We start from the raw sequence: 21,547 nt of genomic DNA on the forward strand, positions 1-21,547 counted from the left end.
AATAGGTCAATTTTGGTAAAATTTCAGTATTTTCATGAAGTTAAGGCCCACATATCTTTGTGTATTGTGTTTAGAAATTTAAATTCCTGATTATTCAGAATACCTATGGGTTTTCACAATGTGAAGAAACGGGTTTCATTCAATTGCAGTGTGTAATATTTCCAGTAAACTAAAAAGAATTGTATGCTGTCTAATTTTTCAAAAGTTCTATAAATAGAACAAGGGGAAAACCCAAGTGCCATCCGTTTCCATAGTTACTGATGTAATGTAATAAAAATCATTCTCATTATAATCAAGTTAGGTTATCATGAATATCTGTGCCAAGTCTCATGAAATTTCGATATACTTCCATTGATAGCCATTTGCATGGTTCTATGGTAGACTGCCTCTTAAAAAGAACATAACCAACAAGCTTTTTAGCCTTAGGAAAGATAATATAGTTTTCCCACGTTTCGTAGAATAGCGGGAAAATGTTGTATAATAATAGCGTGTTCGAATAGATTTGCGTAGGAATACAAGGCGGGGCCATAGGAAGGCCAGTATAAAAGGGTCAGTGTTAATAGTAAAGGTCATTCGAGCTAGTTTCACTCAGCGCACGAAGCTTAGATTCTTTTTAAAGGTTTTTTGATGTTTCTATTAAATTTATTGAATTATATATCATTCTGTAATTAATATTTATAATAATGTAAAAATAAGTCCGATAATCGCCCCTAGACATAATATAATTTACACTTGCGTTCGGACACAGGTTTCCATAGTTTTTTCAAATATTTTATCTTTGGTTTTTCCTGGGCGTTTTTTAACGTCATTCATGGGGAATTATTTTTATATGTTACACTTTATGTACATACGATATCGATGACGTATTATTATTAAAGGCCAGCTGCCCGCAAAAGCTCGTCTGGCTCACACCTAAGTGGTGTTGTTCTTAATTTGTTGGAAATATTCTTTTAAGTGTATATTATACGAAATATTGCAACCTAGGTCCTAAGGCAATTCAACATTTAACGAAATGTTCTGCTTATGCAGTCAAGGGGAGCTCAAGTGTTGACAACCTAAAAGCAAACCTGGAAGCTATCCCCCTACATGTCTTTGGTGACCATACTCAATGTTCTGACTGGTGTGGGTAAGTGGAATGTCTAGATTGCAGATTTTTCATGAAAGAAAATACCTTTAAAATGCAAATGTATTTTGCAGTACTATGATTAACCATTTCTCAAGAATGCTGATATAATATGACTTAACTTGTATTTTGTTTGATCTTGCAGTTATGTAAAAAATCCATCCACTTACAAACCCAAAAGTTTGCCATATGGTAAATACATGACAGGCAAAGATCTGCAGTCAGATTTACAGTCATTGTTTAAGGTATACAGTGCCATGGCAGGACAGCTCATAAAACTTGGTAGTACACAAAACAATGAAAGTTTCAACAATACAGTTTCTACCAAAAACCCCAAGGCAATATTCTACAGTGGCTCAAAGTCAACATCTTTCAGAGTTGATGCTGCCGTTGCTCAGAAAAACATAGGCCTTTAAACACTTCCAAGGGTTGGTATATGTTTCCTTGACATTATAAAAACAGTATACTGATATTTTTATGCCCCCTTCGAAGAAGGGAGGGCATATTGCTTTGCTGCTGTCTGTCTGTCGGTCGGTCCACTAACAGTTTCCATTCATTTTCTTCGCAGAGGATCACGATTATTACTTATTAGGTTAGTTATTGACTCACTACGGAAATATATTGGGTTGATCAATCTCATAGATGGCGAGGCGAAGCCGAGCCGTCTATGAGATTGATCAACCCAATATATTGATCAACCCAATATATTTCCGTAGTGAGTCAGTAACTAACCTAATAAGTGTTTTATTTTCCCGAGGACTATCAAGCGACATATTCATTGATAAATAGCGATGATCTACACAAAGATATGTACACGACCCCTTACATCTCGTCCAATTAAACTCATTTAAACAAAATTACCAATACCACCTTTCAAATACGCTTCAAAGGGGCATGGTCACGATTTTGGTCAAATTTTATTTTTCTGTTTTTAATATTTGCAATGTTTTAGGAATGCATTTCTAATGATCAAATGAAATTTTGCTGCCAGTCGTTGAATTTTAAGCAAGATACAGGGCTCACAATTCTTCATCGTGCCCTGTATTTGTTTACATAGGTTCAATATACCAGTAAAAAAAAATTTTCAAGCTGTCTATCTTCGTCTATCTAATTATTCATTTTAAGCATTATAACTAAACAGTTCCAAACGAATAATACATTCATTTTAGGTCGAAAACTGGAATTTTCACTTCAATATTAAAAAATGTAAACAAACACTTTGTTTACATAGCGAAGAATTTTAAGCTCTGTAACTTGCTTATAACTTATCAAATGACACTCAAATTTTGGTTGCCTATTAAAAATGCCTAACTGAAGCATTGTAAACATTAAAATCTACAAAATAATTTTTGACCAAAATTGTGACCATGCCCTTTTAAAAATCTTCGCTTCACCCATATTACTTACAATGTTTTGTTGCTATTCAATTTTAAACCTCTGCAGAGATTTGAGCCAATTTAGACGCTGCCATTTTGTTCTGCTCCAGACACAACAATGTGACGACAATATTCAAAGGGCAACTACTCTAATTTAAAAATAATTCCAAAGGGCCACTACTCTAAATATCTTAAGGACTTACTGAACACGATTTCTGTGTTAAATAATATGAATAATCGAGATGAGTAGGTGAGGCGGCGGCCAATGACGGCCATATTGCCTAATATTAAGTCTCAACGAATCTACATAGAGATATATAAGGCAATCACGTGCCATGTTTAATTCAATGAAAATGTGACATTTCAGTCCGAGGGAAAACAAATTGGAATTAAATTTGGTATACAGGTTTATCATGATAACATCTAGGTCAGGTTTGATATTGGGTACGATCGAGCAATTTTCGAGTTATGGCCCTTGGACGTAGAAAAATTCCAGTTATTTGCAGTTTTCGCTCATTTTCTTCGCAGAGGATGAACATATTGGAATGAAATTTTGGTATACAGCTTTATCATGATAATATCTAGGTCAACCTGATACTGGGTACGATCGAGCAAATATCGACAGAGTTATGGCCTTTCGACGTAGAAAAATTCCAGCTGTTATTTGCAGTTTCCGCTAATTTTCTTCGCAGAGGATTAACATATTGGAATGAAATTTGGTATACAGCTTTATCATGATCATAACTAGGTCAAGTTTGATATTGGGTACGATCGAGCAATTTTCGACAGAGTAATACCCCTTGGACGTAGAAAAATTCCAGTTATTTGCAGTTTCCGCTCATTTTCTTTGCAAAGAATCAACATATTGGAATGCAATTTAATATACAGGTTTATCATGATAATATTTAGGTCAAGTTCGATACTTGGTACGATCGAGCAATTTTTGAGAGAGTTATACCCCTTGAACATAGAAAAAATCCAGTTATTTGCAGTTCACGTTCATTTTCTTTGTGGATGTTTCCAAGGGAGGAGGGCATTAGTGTTTTACAAACATCTCTTGTTTATATTTGTATGTGATAAACATAAATAAGTAATGATAATACATTTAAAACCTTTTTTTATAAAAATTTCAGGTATTTGAAAATTTGTTGCTATCGCCTGGCAAAAACACAGAGTCCTTCGTATCTAAGATGACCAAAAAAAAAAGGGAATACCAAAAGAGTGTTAAATGCAGTGTTGAGTTCAAGAAGAGGCGTAGGGACCTAAAATCTGCATCTAATAAACAAGTATTAATTTCTTTTATTAAAGTTGTGATATTTAAACTTCGTTAATTCTGTGTAAAACTATTTCCTTTTGTTGGTCCATTCACTTATATTTTTACATTTTTCTTAGGTTTCAACTTCAGAGGTCAAGGAGAGGGCTACATACATGTATTTATCAGGCAATGTACCAGATGAACATTTGCTAGAAATACCAGACAGACCAGCAACATCAGTTCTATTGTCTCTTTCAAGTGACAATAACAGTTTCCTTTTCTTAGGTATTTATTCTTTAAAATTTTTTTACTGCATATTTACACTCTTCTGCACTATAAACTGTATTTCATTTAACATTGATAATTTTAATAGGTACTTCATCCTAAATCGTTCAGTTGGCCTGCGTGTACGGAGACACAATATTCAACACATATGTTACACCAACCTGTGCCATATCAGCATCTGTCACAGTTGTGACAGGCCTGTGTGTTGTCAACGGACAACCCTTCTGCCATAAGGAAAAGGTACAAACTGTTGGAATTGAGACGACTTGTCTCAATGACTTTAAAGAATGGTTGAGAAATTTAGTAAACCAATTCTTGTGTGTCACAATGGAAAAGTGTTTGATTCCATGATTTTAGATAAAACACTAATGAATAATCCTGTCTGTGGAGCATTACCCATTGAGGGATTTATTGATTCGCTCCATGTTTTAAAAGAAGTTATACCAAACAGGAACTCATATTAATTAGAATCTCTGGTGTTCGATACCATGTCTATGTCTTATAATGCACATTTAGCTGTTGAAGATGTCAAAATATTGCAGTCTTTGGTTTTATATCATAACTTGTCTTCGGAAGTTCTTTTGAAACATAGCTTTAGTGTAGATTATGTTACATCTTCTCTTGCACATAAATCCAAAACGTCTGAATGTCTAAATTCTTTACAGCCTTTAATTGGATGCTTATCCAGTTACATGATGAAAAAGATTGCCCAGTCTGGTTTAGCATATTTGCATTTGAAATTAGCATTTGATAGAGGAGGCATGAAAGGTCTTGAAAATGTTCTGTCAAAGAAACAGGCAGAAGGAAACATTAGAGTTACAAAAAACAAGTCAATTATCACCAAACTTGCCATTCATTTCAGTGAATAGATTTTGTTATTCATCTTTGTCTTTTAATGTTAATGCATAAACTTTTAATCAATATTATTTTTTTTATCATTTTATGAAAAGAACAGAAACAAATATAAGTATTGGATATTTTTTTGAAATCAAAGATATCAAGATGCTCTTATGAGGTATGTGACTGATTTAATGTGTTTCTTGTACTTTTATAAATTAGTGTTTATTTAATTAATTTTTATTGTGGTAAATTGGTATTGAAAATTGTTTCTATATGAATTGTACATTGATAGTTTTTCATTTTTTAATTTATTACAATTTGAAAATTTAATTAATTATAAACGGTTTCTATGTTTCATATAACCATTTATAAAATTAATTCTTTTTAATTTTTTAATTTTTAATTTCATAATTGTGTGTCTTTGTCCTTGTGTGTCTTTGTCTTGTGTTTGCATGCATGCTATCTTGCTGTAATCAGCCTCACTTAATAATTATTTAAATGTATATACATGTATATATTGTCTGTGTTGTTGTGTGTGTACACTGTTACAAGTGCTTTCATGTATGCATTTTCTTTTACTGCTTACTTAGTAATTGTTTCTCTTAGTTTACAGAAGTAGTTTGCTCTGTCTTGTACCAAAATATTAGCCAAAGATAACCTATCATACTCACATACTATACTATACTCTTCTTTTCAGAGAATGAAATTTCTTGCTTAAGACAGCCAATTTATATAAAAAATGCTCTATTTATTGTAATATTTTGAAAAAAAGTACCATGTTTTTGGGCCCTGGTATATCAAGAAAGATTACTCTTTCATCCGGACTTTCGAAACTATAAATTTTGAATTTTTCCTTGATTTTTTTTTTCAATTTCACGTCTTCAATATATTGTTGTTAACATGTACTTTTTATTTATAAATAGATTTTGGTATGGATCTAACCACCAGTTTTGAAGATATTGAAATGATATAATTTTTATCCTCATTTTTTATAGATTAATTAAAAAAATGTTTGAGACAAAACAATCTTTGTGATGTTCTTTTAAGCAGCAGTAGTAAAAACATAGATTTTAAAAGAAGACAATTTGATTCATATAGGTTCTACTTTAAAATAAAGAAATTCAACTTGCTCTCAAAAATCACAAAAAAAAAATCATAAAAATTAAAGGACATATGAATGCATTCTAAAAATATTGCATGTAACTTTATAAATGTTAGACAAATTGATACTCAAAAGATTGTTTGGTGTGTTATTCTACCTTAAACATTAAACTCGAAAAAAAAAAAAGATTTTTGACCAAAATCGTGACCATTCTCCTTTCACAAAAAAAAATCATAAAAATTAAAGGACATATGAATGCATTCTAAAAAAAATTGCACATAACTTTATCAATGTTAGACAAATTGACACTCAAAAGACTGTTTGGTGTGTTATTCCACCTTAAACATTAAAATCGGGAAAAAATGAGTTTTGACCAAAATCGTGACCATTCCCCTTTAAGCTGACTTTACGGACCTTGAACTTCACTTGTTCTCTATGCCACCCTTAAGCACCTTTAAGATACCTTTAAGCAGCATATACAGTCTTAAGGTGGCTTCAAAATCGTCTTTTATCTACCTTTAGGCATATCTAAGCTACCTTTAAGGGGAAATTACAGATGGCCATTCATCCTATGATCAATTGACAAATGCGAGTAAAGCATAGTAAGAGTGTAACCTTGGATTAGACCTTCTACCATGCACGCAATCAATGTTTACCTTATTGTAACAAATCATTGATGCAACAATTGCCATTTGTTAAAAAAAATAAATTATCAATGGTTAAAAAATGACGGTATGCACGAGACATGAATTTAAATTTACTTGTTTAAGCAGCTACGGGAAAGAGAGAGTTATGCGGACGATGGTTAAAGCTAAGGAATAAATTTACATAATTTCCTTATAGGATATAAAGTTTTTATTTTTAGGAGACATGGTGACGGTTTTGGTCAACCCTTTTCTTCTTTTCTAAAGCTTACGATGCTTTAGAAAAGCATTTCTAACAATAAAATAAAATTTTAGTATCAGTCGTCGAGTTACAAGCGAGATACAGAACTCACAATTTCTAGTTTTGTTAAGTTCAAACTTAGTCAATGTTCAACTGAGTTGAATTTTTTACTTAACTGAGCCAAGAATGTTCAGTGTCGGAAGTGGCCCACTTATATATTCTCTCTATTTTTTTCATTCACTTTTACTGAAAACATTAGTGTCTGATTGTGTTTTTTACAGAAGAAAGTCCTACCAAATTAACAAGAGGTATCAAATGTTGATTACTCATTTTTGTATAACTGCCCAAAGTTTATTATCTTTTTAATGAAAAAATAATTTATCAATCCACTACAAAATAATGCCAAAAAAACCTCCCAAATATTTTAGCAAAAACTTAGACTTAAAACTGAAAAATGACTTTATAACATTCTTTAGGTAACATTCCTTATGCCTGAGAACTCGGAACCAGATCATGTTTTTGATAACATTTGAAATAGTTTACTGTGGAATCATTAAATTTCGTGTGGGCCAATTTTCGTGGATTGTTTAATTTTAACAAGTTCGTGGGGACGTAATTTCGTGTATTTTCTTAAACCTACAAAGATAAAATATGACTTCATTACCCTACTTTATTACTTCGTGGAGGATGTTAATTCGTGGATAAGAGGTACCCACGAATTCCACGAAAATTGAACCACCACGAAATCTAATGATTCCACAGTAGTTTTGGACATAATTTGAATGTGAAAATGACTATGAACTGTTTATTTATCTTTAAAACCAATTAGCAAATAGAAAATCAGTTTGACAAGGAACTTTCACCGTTATGTTAAACAAATGACGCAAAGATATAACATGGAGCTTAAAAAGTGAGATCTGTATCTTGCTTATAACGGTACGACTGACGCTTAATTGTATGTTGATCACTAGAAATGCATAACTTAAGCATTGTAAACAATACAAATAGGAATATAAGATTTGACCAAAATCGTGACAATGTCCATTTAAAAATGTGTTCATCAAGTGTTATAATAAGGAAATACGCATTAGAATGATTGATTAAAAGTATGTAACTTACCCTGTCCAAATATTACAAGATAACTATTCAATATCCATAGGATCCCTGTATTTAACTTATTGGACACCTGTTGATCCCATTTAAACAACATTTTTTGTTTGAAAACATAACAGGAAGTGAATTGGACAAGTTTTGTACGGTGCAATACTTCGGTCAGAAATAATAGATTTTGCTTATAATTAAATCTTACTTAAATGCTTTTCATTTTAACATTGGTGGTATATGATGAAAAAAAAGACCACTAATTTATTATATTGATTTGGCTTTTTCTTAATATAATAGACTATTTACATAAAAATAATATTTTCCATTGTAAATCACAGAAACTTGGCATTTTGATGATGCGATTAAGGTCTATACACTGTAACTAAAATGAGAAATAAATAAGTTAATAAATATCAAATATTCTTTTTTACAAAACATAAAATGCTGACCCTATTTCTGCACTTGCAACCGTCTTCAGTATGGAGTATATCAAATCAGTTATTTACACATTTTAATTGCCTTTCTTTAAGCAAAACAACCATAGTTCAATGCTAGGTACATTACAGTGTCTGCTGACTGATTATTACGGGTTCTGCATGTTAACTTTGCCTTTCTAGATCTACAAATGACATGTACATGCGATGCGTAGGGGATGTTATTAAATGCAAAATAAGTCAAATACATAGACTAAAGTTAAGATTTCTTAATTTGTATTAACCTGTACTGATATAACACGAACTACATGTACACCCACTCCTTCGGCATATTCTATACGGCATAGATACCATTTAAATACTTCACTAGCTATCTAGTTTCCATAACATTTGCAAATATTACTCAGATGTCGATTCAAAACTATTTTCGTTCACAATTGCGTCTCCTAGCATCATTTTTATACCTAGGTGCACTTTCCAACTCACTTTAACGAATCTTGCTGCACAGTGAATAACATCATGAATTATCGCATGTATATGCATGTTCTTAATTCAGCCAATGAAAGTCTCAGCTTTCTATTCATTTTTAATCTATTAAATTAGGTTAAGAAGCCCTGAATCAGCTGTAGGCATCCATTATAAATGATATGGTGTTACTGTTATTGTTGCGTATTTATGGAGAATCTTTTATTGAATGATACACGAATTGGTAAAGTTTTCCGGTTATTTTTTTTTCCTTTGGAATGTCAAACTATGCATAAATGTTTGAAACAATGGTATAGGCTAATTAGATTGCCAAAGCGAGTGCTTTTCTATTTGTGGTTTCTACACCTGACCTATCAGAACCATTGAGAAATACATTGGTTGATGCATTTTATTATGTATTCAAATGTCAGTAACCGCAGATGATTCAGATAAAGAATATCAAGCTTTTATTATATTTTTATATTAGTTGCGATTTTAATTTCATTTTGCTCGAAGTTTTATGAGCAATCTAATATCTGTGTTGTATAAACATTTGGTATATTTAAAAAAAAAAAGATTCGTAATATGCATATAGGGAAGTTAAAGATTTTCCTCGATTTCCTGACATACTTCACCATATTTCTACGTATTATTATGTATTCTCCAGCTGACCATCTTTTGTCAAACACTTTAAGATCTTTAACAGTCACAAGAAATAATATTTGATCAGTCTACTTTTTTTACGAGATCTTTGATACATGGACATTGCACAATGTTTTTGAAAACTTGAGATTTGCCAATCAGTAGCTTACGCTCCACAGTCCAATAACTCGAAAAGAAGAATAGGATCCATTTAAACGATATAAGAAAAAATATCTGATTAAAAAATGAACTTTTTTTCAAATTGAAAAGGGCCCAGGGTTTTTTTAAGGTGCATGCAACTTGTATTGTTAGAAGTAAACGATGCCAATATTTTCATAAACTTTGAACCAGCTTTTAGATATATTATATACTTTTTGATATTACAGAGACAAATACTTATCTGGTCATGAATCCACACTATAGGAGCGTTAGCTATCAGCAGGGGACCTTATTTCTATTTGATCACGCAAAACATTTATATATGACCAAAACTTATCACCATATCTAGAATTTCAAATAACTTCCTGATCGACCTTCATATTAAATAATTGTGTAGAAATTACTCTGTATAAAAATTTATGAAATCACAAAGTTTGACATAATGTTCATAAAAATGTTGAGTATTATTTGGACATTAATGACCTTTATTGTTACTAGGGGGTATGGTAAGTCAACATTTTTTTCATATATAACCAGTGTTTGTTTACTTTTAATTTCATAAAAATACCGATATATTCCTTGCATTGGAAATTGTCATTATTGATCAATTTTAAAAAGGTTGAGAAATATGATTGCATCAAAGCCTGATCAAACTAGTAATGTTAATAAACCATGTTAAGAGGGAAGTGCGGCCATCTTTACATTTAAGGATAGGAAAGTAAATATTTCTTGAAATGGCTTGTTTCTACCCAAAACTGGCCCAAAATGTTGCCAAAAGATATAAAAGTAATTAATATGATGTTCCTCATGTCATTTTGTTTGAGAAGTATACAAACAAGAACATGACAATGTCGTTTAAGTCACTCAAACCAGCTGTCGAACTGCACAGCTAGTGCCTACAGACTTATTTTGAAGATTTAAAAATTTGAAAAAAATATGAAAGGGGTTTACTGGTGTCTTGTCTACGACTATTTGTTGAGCAAACGTCCAAGCTTTGTTATCTAAGTTGTAACTTTGTTTCAAAGTAGGGTACCCTATTCTTAAAATGGGCCTCAAAAACTCTCAATTCCTCTATGGAGGTACATTGAAGGTATATTTTCATTGAAATATAATGTATACTATTTTAATTTAAGACAATCACTTTTTTGGACCCTTATCCGACTTTAACCAAGGATTTACTATAATTAATACCTATGGAACTAAAAACAACATAAAGCAAACGTAGGACAGGTATAGAGATGTATATCAAATTCAACACGAATTGTTTTGAACTGACATTTATTTTTTTTCTATGAAAATAAAACGTCAATGTTTCTCCATAGGCACAGGAGGTCTAAGTATAGACTGGATTTCTCTTGTTCTAAAAAAGGGTACCCTATTTTGAAACAAAGTTACAACATAAATGTTCGAGAATTCAAACTTTTTCTCAACAAATGGTTGTTTTCTTTTTTAAGTAGTATTTTAATTAATTCTTTAACAGATGATTTATCAGCAAATAAGGTCGCACGGCAATACAAAACACACATTGGTTGCCAGTCGTGTGTTGCTAATAACGCTGTTGATAGAGACATACAAACCTGTGCCAGGATGGAAGATATTGGAACTTCCGCGCCCAATAGGAGTACCTGGTGGTATGTAGATCTCGGAAGTACATACAATGTAGTTAATATCAGGATACAGTTCAAGGACTATAAAGGGTATAGTAAGTACTTAAACAATCAGCATGTTTTATCACAAGGTCATAATCGATAAATTTTTAACCTTATTTGAATTTGGAAATCCATTTGTACCTATAAGATTTCACATTAACAGTTATCATATTTATCATTCATACCCTTTTTTTAATTACTTGATACATTAAAGACATAAAAAGAAAAGTTAAATCAAAACACCTGACAATGCTGAATTAACCTGTGTTAAAAATCATTTGATGTTGATTATTTCAAATTCATTATTCGCTCCTTCACTTTGTTTAACGTCATAAATCATTTAAAAGCCATGAGACAGAGGGGTCGTTTTGCCGGCTTTTCATTGTATGTGTCCAATACAACTAATCGACATATGGGACAACTTTGTTACAAGGACGGACCTCAGTTACCTCCCCTTGATTTCCACACCAACTGTATAACACATGGACGTTATGTTATCTTTTACAATGAAAGAATACCTGGAACAACCTATCCTATTGGTTATGTAGAATCGCCAGTTTTTACAGAGCTGTGTGAAGTAACAGTTACAGGTACATACCTATCTTTATCCCCTTTTCAACTGTTTTACAGACACTTTAAATAATTTTAAGTATTTTAAATATTCATTTTTTTACCATGATATTATAAGCACTTATATACATGCAATCTGTGAAAAGGTTGTTCTTCTTCTGGTGTTTATGGAGAAAACTGTGATAAAGTCTGTCCAGACAACTGTCAGGAACGTAGATGTGATATCATTAATGGAACCTGTTTAAACTGCAAACCTGGCTGGTTAGGAGAACACTGTGACAAAGGTAATTTATTTTTAAAAATAACAAATTAATATGATGAAGCTCTGTATGTTTTATGATCAATAAATTTTTACTTTTTTAACAAAGCATGCCCTGCCGGACAGTTCGGTCCACAGTGTGAATCAAAGTGTGTTGGACATTGCAAATACAGCGTCGGTTGTAATCACACTACTGGTTTGTGTGACAACGGATGTGATGATGGTTGGACTGGATCAAACTGTAACAAAGGTCATCAGAATATATTAATATTAACAAAAGTTAGAATATAAACATATTAAACTTAATTATTTAATTCACATATTTTATGCATATACAATTTAAATCAGACAAATCTTAATTGATGCAAGTAAATCACAGTCAATTAAACTGTACTGGATATTTTCAAGTCAACTTACCATGTCACCACACCAGAGGTGTGACAACTGATGTGATAAGACCGAGAAAACTATACCAACTGTTTGATTACCATAAAAGTATATACTGTAATTAATATGATACATTTTCAGCTATAAAAAGGACGTGTTATCTTTGATCATTCATTGCACTCCATTTGCTGACACTTTTTATATTAGTCATTCAAAAATGATAACAAAATGTTTACAGAATGCCCTTTAGGAAATCATGGACCAGACTGTGTATATAAATGTAGTGCAAAGTGTTTGGGTGACGTTGCATGTAATAGAAAAACCGGAAAGTGTGACACTGGCTGCGATATTGGTTACACTGGAGAATTGTGTGAAACAGGTATGATGAAATTAAATGTACACTTCACTATTCCTATATCGTTGCGGATGTGTTTTTAGGGTGAAACAAATATGTGTGAAACAGAATTTTAAAATCAAGCAAAGAATCATTTATGAGTTTAAGTTCATTGTATTTAATTTCTGCATTATTATTCACGGATTTTTAGATTTGAAATTTTAGACAACTGCCAAGTATGCTTCTAGTTTACATCAAATAATAATAAGTCGTGAATTAATTGTAAGATATATTTTGTGTAAAACTATGATCTAATTAACTAAACTGCGTTTTACAAAAATACTTACTACTCTGAAACAAATTACTCATGTTCAATATTGTTCAGCTATTCAATATTTTAACCTTAATACCAATGAGATATACAACAACTGTCATTGTTTGATATAAATGGCTATTATTTTAAAAGAGATTTATAAATTTATTTTCTTTTTAAAAAACCAGCTTATAACTCCTTCCGCTAAACACCACTGTTTATTTTATATTGATATATACGTAACATACACTGCTTTAAAAAGCATCCCAATATTACTCCTTCTGCTAAAACACCATTTTAAATTTTGTGTCCCAAAACATATTTTACACCTTTAAACTGTTGTAAAATGTTAATACCTTAAGTTACATTTATGAAAGGACAAGAACGTACAACGCCTGACAAATCCCCCGTACCCAGGATTTTGAAATGGAATATGAACATATAAAAAATCTTTATATTTGAAACTGTGCATCAGTACATGTACATGTATAATATAGAACTGCATTCACTTACATATACATAATATACAATAATACATGCACTTGCTACTTATCCCCTTTGTTTTAATTGATGCTTTCTTATCATAACAGCATGATCTCATATATGTGCTAGCGCTATTTTTATCCGACATTGTGTGGACAGTTTGTGAACATTACGTAATTGTTGTCATTATATAAATGGTCTTAGATATTTTTTACATAATAATCCAATAAAAAAGCTATACATGTTATACTTAAAAGCAAATGAATTAAAAATAAAATGCCGATTCGAACACCCTCTTCATTGAGAAGGATGGTATACGAGCCTCCGCCTATCACACTGAGCTACGTTGACACATTGAAGTACGTGTGAATAAATTTAACTCTTTGACAATTATTAATAAAGTAAAACGTTTTTTGGTCTAGACTCCATTTTAATGAATCAATAATAAAAATCAATATAAACTTATTCTTTAAATAAGAGTACCTTTAGCATGGAGTCAGGATTCAGACCTAATTTTGCAATTAAGAACAATGAATGGTCCAAGATTTAGGCAAAAAACTGCGTGCAGCTTAATTTGGAAACCTATACTTGTCGTGTTAATTGAATGAAATCACAATATTGACTTTCATCGTGAAATTTATTAGGAAAACAATGCATACAAGTCAAAAATTACAATTTTAACTTGAATTGAAATTCTTTCGTCTTCATTTCTCCGAGTGGGTGATATACAACGCCTTGTACGCCCCAGTTCTTTACAACAAATAACAACACTACGTCACAAGATGGCGATTTAAATGTTTTGTTAAACTATTTATACCGTTCGATTGGGTTGTACATGTATATCGTCGTAGCTCAGTGGTTAAAGTATTGGGCTTTTGAACCGCAGATCTTGCGTTCGGATCCACATGTAGCTTTTGTTCATGCTAATTTAATTAAATTTTTCAAAATTTAATTTTTCTTCTAAAATTGCACATTTTTTTTGCATATAAGACTTAAATACTTCTTATCCATCATGACATTTTCTCATAATTAAGTAACTTTCTGCTGATTTGAGAAAATATTTCACGTTTTATTGAGCCACCTTAACCAATCATTATCAGAATTCACAATTTACAAAGGGTTGGTAGATATTTTTTTCCATTAACTTTAAATTTCGTTAATCGTGCATCGCCTCCGAAGGCGAAGGAAAAAGCCGATTACGACCGAAACAGTTATTTTCTCACAGTTAAAAGGTTTTTCCACATTAAAATTGGGTTTCGCCGAACCCAAGAATCTACAATTGTGTTTATTGACAACATTATGGAGTAGGCTTCATTGGAGAACCATATTCCATCTGTTAATTTTCAGGGTCGGGTCTACTTTAAATATAACAAGCAAACTCTAAGCGACTTCCAATGTTCGTCTTTTTTCAAATGCTGCATCACACTTAACTCGTAAGGAATCAACTATAAATTTAATTTGAGCATTCTATGAACACTAATTTACCAACGATGCCATTTAGTTCAATCAGTAAACTTCCTCACCGGTTTTGAATTAGCATTTTGTTGAGCACATTAGTTCAGAGTGTATTTTTTATTGTTCTAATAACTAAAGTAGCAGATTTACACTCAAAGTAAAGTTGTATAATTTCCAACAGCTGTTCACATTCAGTTTCATCTTATCAATGTGATGACGTCATCATGATGTCATATTCATATTACTTTTTAGCATAGTTGCAGATGTTCACAAATTATCTTATAATAGCTTTTAATTTGCCAAAGTTATTAATGATTATAAGTGTAACACATGTTTTCGGGCATCCTGAAATATTAAGATATATACTTTAAGACAATAATACCATACGTTCAATTACTAACTAATTTGGGTAGTTAAATGATTAAATATATTTAAAACCATGATTTAAACACTATAAATCATATTGTTTATATGATATATAGTACTGACAGGTTGTGAAATCGGAACGTTTGCTAAAGGTTGCAGCAACCAGTGCAGTGGGCACTGTCTCAATAACGGTCCTTGCAATTCAACCACTTGGCACTGTGATAGTGGCTGTGCTCCAGGATATAAAGAACCTTTTTGCAACAATAGTATGTGTGTTATCAATTTCTTATGATGCATGGCATTGATTAAAAAATTTGTAATAAAAGCTTAAGGAAATGTCACTTAAATTTGTAGATTTGATGCATATGCAAGTAAAACGTACTCAATCAATTAAGGATGATTATTACCGAGGTTTAAGTTGTAAAGTCAGGATTGTTTAAGTTTCAATTAATAAAATTTGTTCTAAATACAAAACGCCTATCAGTTGATATCAATCAAGAATATAAGGAAAGGATTCTTAGAAAGACACTTGTGGCAAAACATATCCAGACTAATCTATTTGATTCTTTTTTCCAATATAAATAAATTTGGCAGCACTATGACAACTGATAGCTAATATGATAGGTGACCCCATGTATGGTAATGACTGCAGACTAAAGTTATTGAGAGTTATTTCAGACTATAAAACAATAAAAGAAATGTCAATTAATTTTATTATTATTTTACGAAATTCTTTTCGTAGAATGAAAAAACAAATTGCCGCTGATTGTAGTGGGTTTTTTTAACTTAAAAAAAGACAAAAATATATTTTAAAATATATTATAAATTTTCAAAATATATTAAAATGTTCTATAACACAAAATAATAAAAAAGATGATCGGTTATTTGTTTAATGACAGAAGATATGGATTATAGTGTAAGCAGAATATTCACTTGAATGCAAAGATGGGTTAAGTAACAAAGTCGACGAAACTTGCATTTGCAGAAATGGAAACCAGGGTTTTTTAGACTGTAGTGAATAAAAACTATCTTAAAATGTCTTACTTAAGTAATGGACGCAACAAAATAAAAGAAAAAAAATGAAAAATGTAAGCTCAAATCGCGAACTTAATGGTACACCTTTAAAACATTCAAAAGACTCCTTGCAATTCAACCACTTTTTCTTCTTCTTCTATTTACCTCGGAGTCACTTTTTTGTTATTAGGGTTATCTAAATAATTTAAACTTTATGTAATTGCTCATTAAAAGTTATGGTACCAATTGAACCCTGTGTCAAAAAACTCCCAGAACTTACAGAGTTACTGCCCTTTGAGAAGGAAATGCTTATTATCGCTAAACCATAAGAGATAGAGACTTGAAACATTTACTTACGTCTGTAGTTCAATTAGACGATCCTTCAATCTATTCATACCGAAAGGGTCAAAGATCTCTTCTATCAGTTATTGCCCCTGAAAGTATTTAAATTTCTATTAAATCACTTCCAACTTTTTTACTATTGTCATAAAAACTTCGGACCACTTGGGATGGAAGCGTCTTCATTGGCCGAGCAAAATGACATAAAGGTCAAAGGTCAAGGTCATTTGGAAATCCATTAATTAATGAATATTTAGATATCTTTTGTTGAGGGTGGTAGAGAAAAACTTTTTAATGTATATGGTAGGACATCTTAAGACATTTAAAAATGTAGTCCCTTAGTTCACACTTTTGAATAATTACAGAGTCATTGCCCCTTTTATACTAACTACTGGTTATCGTTACTCCTCTAAAATCATAAGAGATAGAGACTTGGAACGTTTACCAATGTATTCAGTACACTTAAAGGGTTCTTCAATCTATCATACCAAAAGAATCTGAGGCCCCCTTCTAGCAGTTATTGCCCCTGAAAGTATTGAAACTTCGATAAAATCACTTCCAACTTTTTACTATTTGTCATAGAGACTTCAAACCACTTGAAATAGAAGCGTCTATTTTGGCAGAACAAAATGACATAAAGGTCAAAGGTCAAGGTCATTTGGTAATCTGTTAACTTATTAATTTTCACATCTTTTGAAACACAGAATTATAGTTAGGGTTTCAATAGCTTGCTGGATTGCGCAATAAGGTATTCCATTGGGTCAGTCCAATAGATCAAGTCCTCTGGTTACTCAAGTGGAACTTGTATTAACAGTCAACCCATTCATTTTGTACGAAGACAGCTAGCCTCTTGAAAATTATATTCTATTGTTAGGTTCTCTGTTTATATGCTTATGTGAAGAATATTCACTTGGCTCAGTTCTGTTCAGAGTAAGTGCAACAAAATTCAGAAAAGTACTTCAATAGATGTTTATGATATACAACATAGAATTCTTAAAATATTGCCTGTAATAAAAATATCATTTATGGCTTTGTGGTTTTCCAATTTTTTGGTACAACATTGAGCATTTGTTTGATAATTCTGTGTATACCTTATTGAGCAGACTAGCAATTCATTAAAAAATATTAAGGTGGAAAGACCTCTTATTGTTCGAGAACAATTAGTCTACTAGTTTATAAATGTTCTGACCTGATGTTGAATATATGTAACCGAACAGTCAAGGAAAAATGAAGATGGAGTACCGTGTATCTTATGACTTCATTTGAAAAATGAATATAGAGACATTGAGCTACAAAATAATACATTATATATGAGAAAACTGACAAATTGAAAGAAAATGCATTAGCTATTAGTTACCACAAATACATTAAACGTTTCATAAAAAATCAATTACAGTGTGTACTGTAAAGAAAGCTAACCTTTGAACTTTACCAACATTCCAAGTATTGAAACTTTAATTACAAAAATACACTTAAGTATTGACAATGCAATTAAAATTAAACCAGAGACTAAACATTTACACTGATAAGTAAAACGTAAGTAAATATGAAAACATAACATTAGATGCTTCGGATATCGACTGGATACTATTTTCTGGAAACGCTAAACTGCTCTAACTTAGTTAGAATTATAGGTAACTGATCTATACATATAGCTTCAATATGATTGGTTAATATTGTGAACCAATGAAATTACAGATAGGCAGATTCAATTCACTTGCACAGTAACACTTTGACTGATATAGATTTCAGATTCCATTTAACGAAACGAAAACTAGAAAAACAAAACGAATAAATAACTATAAACATGTTACTCTTAATATCATACATAAAAAATTTTAAAAAAGCGACAGCGAGATCTAAATCTATTTTTCTTAATCGATTCCTTTTGCATTAGTTCACAAAGAGGGCCATATTAATTATTAATAAATGTTCATAAATAGTCTATTGATACAAAAAACTTATTTGCCTAAAAATAAATATAAGGGGTTTTCATTTTTATATCGCTTTGTGCAAATAGAATCATTTTTTTAAGTACGTAACAGTTCAAAGATAATTCTGTGTAATTTTGAAATTAGATAATCAAATTTATGTCAGGTAAATAGTTAGATGACATATAAATTACTCTACAGTATACAATACTCTGTATTTTGATAAACAATATATGTTAGTAGTTTTGCGGGGGACTACATAGCATTTCATGAGTCTTAGAAGCATTTTGAAATCTTTTTGATTTTGTTTTGTTTTTGTTTTTTTTTTCACAGCTGATTTAGAGTCCAATGCATTGATGAAAAGTTGTAATGAACCATCTTACATCGCTGGAATATCAGTCTTGGTTATTATATGTATTGCATTAGGCAGTGTATGCCTATTTTTAATGTGGTAAGATTTCTATAGTTAATTTAGGAATTTAAAGAAAAATTAATAAATAGGCATACCATTCGTTCAAATCTTACATCAATAAATTAGATTTTTTTTTTTGCTTTAGGTGATTAAAATTGACAACATGTACCGTAAAATGTAATATGCAATAAATTTCTCTGAAGGCATTAAAGAGATATTTTTTCCATTTACTTAATTCGTAAAAGAATTAAAATATATACATGTATAAAAATATAATAGCAAATCACGTATGATGATAAAATATCAGTGCTATCACCCGAAATTAAAAGATGTAATGATAATAATAATACATTGTATGTGTGTTATTCAGAGAAAAAAGAAAAAAACAAATGACAAAAGTTTTATTTTGTTTTGAGAATTCACAAAGAGGTTTAAAGCTGTCTATTAAAGTTAAGATAATGGTGAAAGTTTATGTTATCATCCTTTGCTTCATGAAGGCTTTATTAAATATAATGTAATAAAGAGGTTGTATGATCAAAAGATTATGCAAGTATTTTCATCATTTGAAACAAAAACAGTTTTTGAACTTTTTAAATAAACAAATAGTAAAGTAATAAAACCAACATCACTGATAAACAGTACATGTAAAATTATTTTGGTAAAATCAATGCCAGATGGTGGTAATGTGTTATTGTAGGATAAATATTCAAAAGTTTATTTTGTGTTTAAATGCCAACATAGAGCGTTCTGTCTGCCCCTGGGGAGGGGGAGGTGGGAAGTCGCTTTAAAGAAAACATGTATACTAGCCACCTTGTTTTAATTTATCTATGAAAACATATATATAAAGCCTATCTTGAAAGTTAACAAATGTTGGACTTTTTTTCAATCAGAGCCTTGTACCTGTTCAGTATCAGGTCAAGCACTCTATTATGATCTTTATCTTTTTCGCTAAAATGATTAATCTCATAGTCCTTGTTGAATGATTTCAGGCAAGAAGGTGGTCTTCTTTACAATATTATAGTTTTTTTCTACTCCAGAATAAAACTTAATTAAATGCATTATGAGACCCCTCAACAAGTTTGTGTATGGGCTATGGTACTCAGGTGAATGTTAAGGCCCATTGGCCCCTTGTTTATTAAAGCTGAAGTATTTATCACGAAATTATAAATCGAAGGTGTTTAGGAGTCTATTCTTATCTATTTCAGGAAACATTACAGACTAGTAAAGAAAATGCACTCTTTGCAATATATCTCTGTAATTAGAACATCGACACAGGACAACAACGCTGACGATTGTCAACAATATGAAGAACTACGTATATCAGAAAATGGATATCACAATATCGAATTTAGACATTAAAATAAATACATGTATAATAATCAACTATGCTGGACAATTATTATTTTTTCTTTATTAGATGGAATAAGTTCTATTGAAATTTTAGTGTTTGTATTTTTGTGCTTAAATTAAAGAATCGAAATTAGGATTCTGATTATATTAGAATAAAAATACTACTAAAAGTGATGATATGAATGACAGTATGTGTTTGTTTAAAATTGAAATTGTCTCTGAAATTTTTGGAATAATAAACTTTTGACAACATTTGATGTGCCAATGCCTCAATGATTTCTTATGCAAATGATTATTGCTCTTTGGCTAAAACATCATTTTTCCATAAATAAACATTAACGGTGTACAAGCAGTTAAAGGACGTAAAATTTTCAACAGTATGTATGAGGTTAGTTTTATGAGAATAAAATGCCGTTCTTATAGCATTCTAAATTAAAAATAAAAGAGTTTTCTGTATGTATAATGACAAGATTCAAATGTAAATCTCACATTTTATGTAATTGTTTCTTTCTAGACCATTGTTTAAAATGATTTCTTCAAAATGAAATAGAAATTATAAAAGAGATGTCGGGACTTTATATTATATAGACCTTGAAACCTCCTACTTCACTAGTTGAACGGTTCGGTTGTGTACGCTTTTTAGATAGTATGTTTTGGTTTTGCACGGCACGAATCGATTTGTGAACGTAATGGTTTGTTTCGTCGTACAGGCACCTAGCATCGTTTTTGAATGGGGGGACAGACTCATTCAAAAAAGGGGGTACACTTTCCAAAATTCTGAAAATCCTAATCCGGGGGGGGTAGTTTCAATTTCATTGCTTATTTCCTTATTTTCAATAAAAAGTAGGGGGTGCAACTCCATGTCAATTCATTGTTTTGAATGTAAATTTTAAAAAAAACTTTGCTGCGCAAATTTATAAAACAGGATTTAATAAAAAATTAAAAGTGTATACTTACGACTATTTAATTGTAAGCAAATAAAATACAATTACGTAAATATCTGAAATATCAAAAG

The 21,547-nt window shown here is 31.1% G+C and overlaps 2 protein-coding genes across 3 annotated transcripts in view; one reads left to right on the forward strand and one right to left on the reverse strand.

The window, feature by feature from the left end:
* The window catches only part of LOC105326562 (receptor-type tyrosine-protein phosphatase epsilon), a 136,443-nt gene extending 128,327 nt beyond the window's left edge, over nucleotides 1-8,116 (reverse strand). For both annotated transcript variants that reach the window (XM_066065251.1, XM_066065252.1), the window contains exon 1: nucleotides 7,986-8,116. In XM_066065251.1, coding sequence (XP_065921323.1) covers nucleotides 7,986-8,076 — 91 coding nt within the window. In that variant the 5' untranslated portion in view covers nucleotides 8,077-8,116. The remainder of the gene's footprint in view (nucleotides 1-7,985) is intronic.
* Nucleotides 8,117-10,044: 1,928 nt separating this feature from the next.
* On the forward strand, nucleotides 10,045-20,597 carry LOC136270076 (multiple epidermal growth factor-like domains protein 10). Its single transcript, XM_066066476.1, has 9 exons — nucleotides 10,045-10,176; nucleotides 11,151-11,372; nucleotides 11,667-11,909; nucleotides 12,036-12,173; nucleotides 12,258-12,398; nucleotides 12,774-12,914; nucleotides 15,603-15,752; nucleotides 19,104-19,221; nucleotides 20,388-20,597. The coding sequence occupies exons 1-9, from the start codon at nucleotides 10,113-10,115 to the stop codon at nucleotides 20,539-20,541; spliced, it is 1,371 nt and encodes a 456-aa protein (XP_065922548.1). The 5' UTR covers nucleotides 10,045-10,112; the 3' UTR covers nucleotides 20,542-20,597.
* The last annotated feature ends 950 nt before the right edge of the window (nucleotides 20,598-21,547 follow it).

The sequence above is a fragment of the Magallana gigas genome, chromosome 7 (assembly GCF_963853765.1).
Source record: "Magallana gigas chromosome 7, xbMagGiga1.1, whole genome shotgun sequence".
In the NCBI taxonomy this organism is placed as follows: Eukaryota; Metazoa; Mollusca; class Bivalvia; order Ostreida; family Ostreidae; genus Magallana; species Magallana gigas.

Coding starts and splice junctions, on each gene's coding strand:
- LOC136270076 (XM_066066476.1), top strand. CDS start 10,113: ATGTTCATAAAAATGTTGAGTATTATTTGGACATTAATGACCTTTATT. Junction 12,174..12,257: donor AGGAGAACACTGTGACAAAG/GTAATTTATTTT, acceptor TTTTTAACAAAG/CATGCCCTGCCGGACAGTTC. Junction 15,753..19,103: donor AGAACCTTTTTGCAACAATA/GTATGTGTGTTA, acceptor TTTTTTTCACAG/CTGATTTAGAGTCCAATGCA.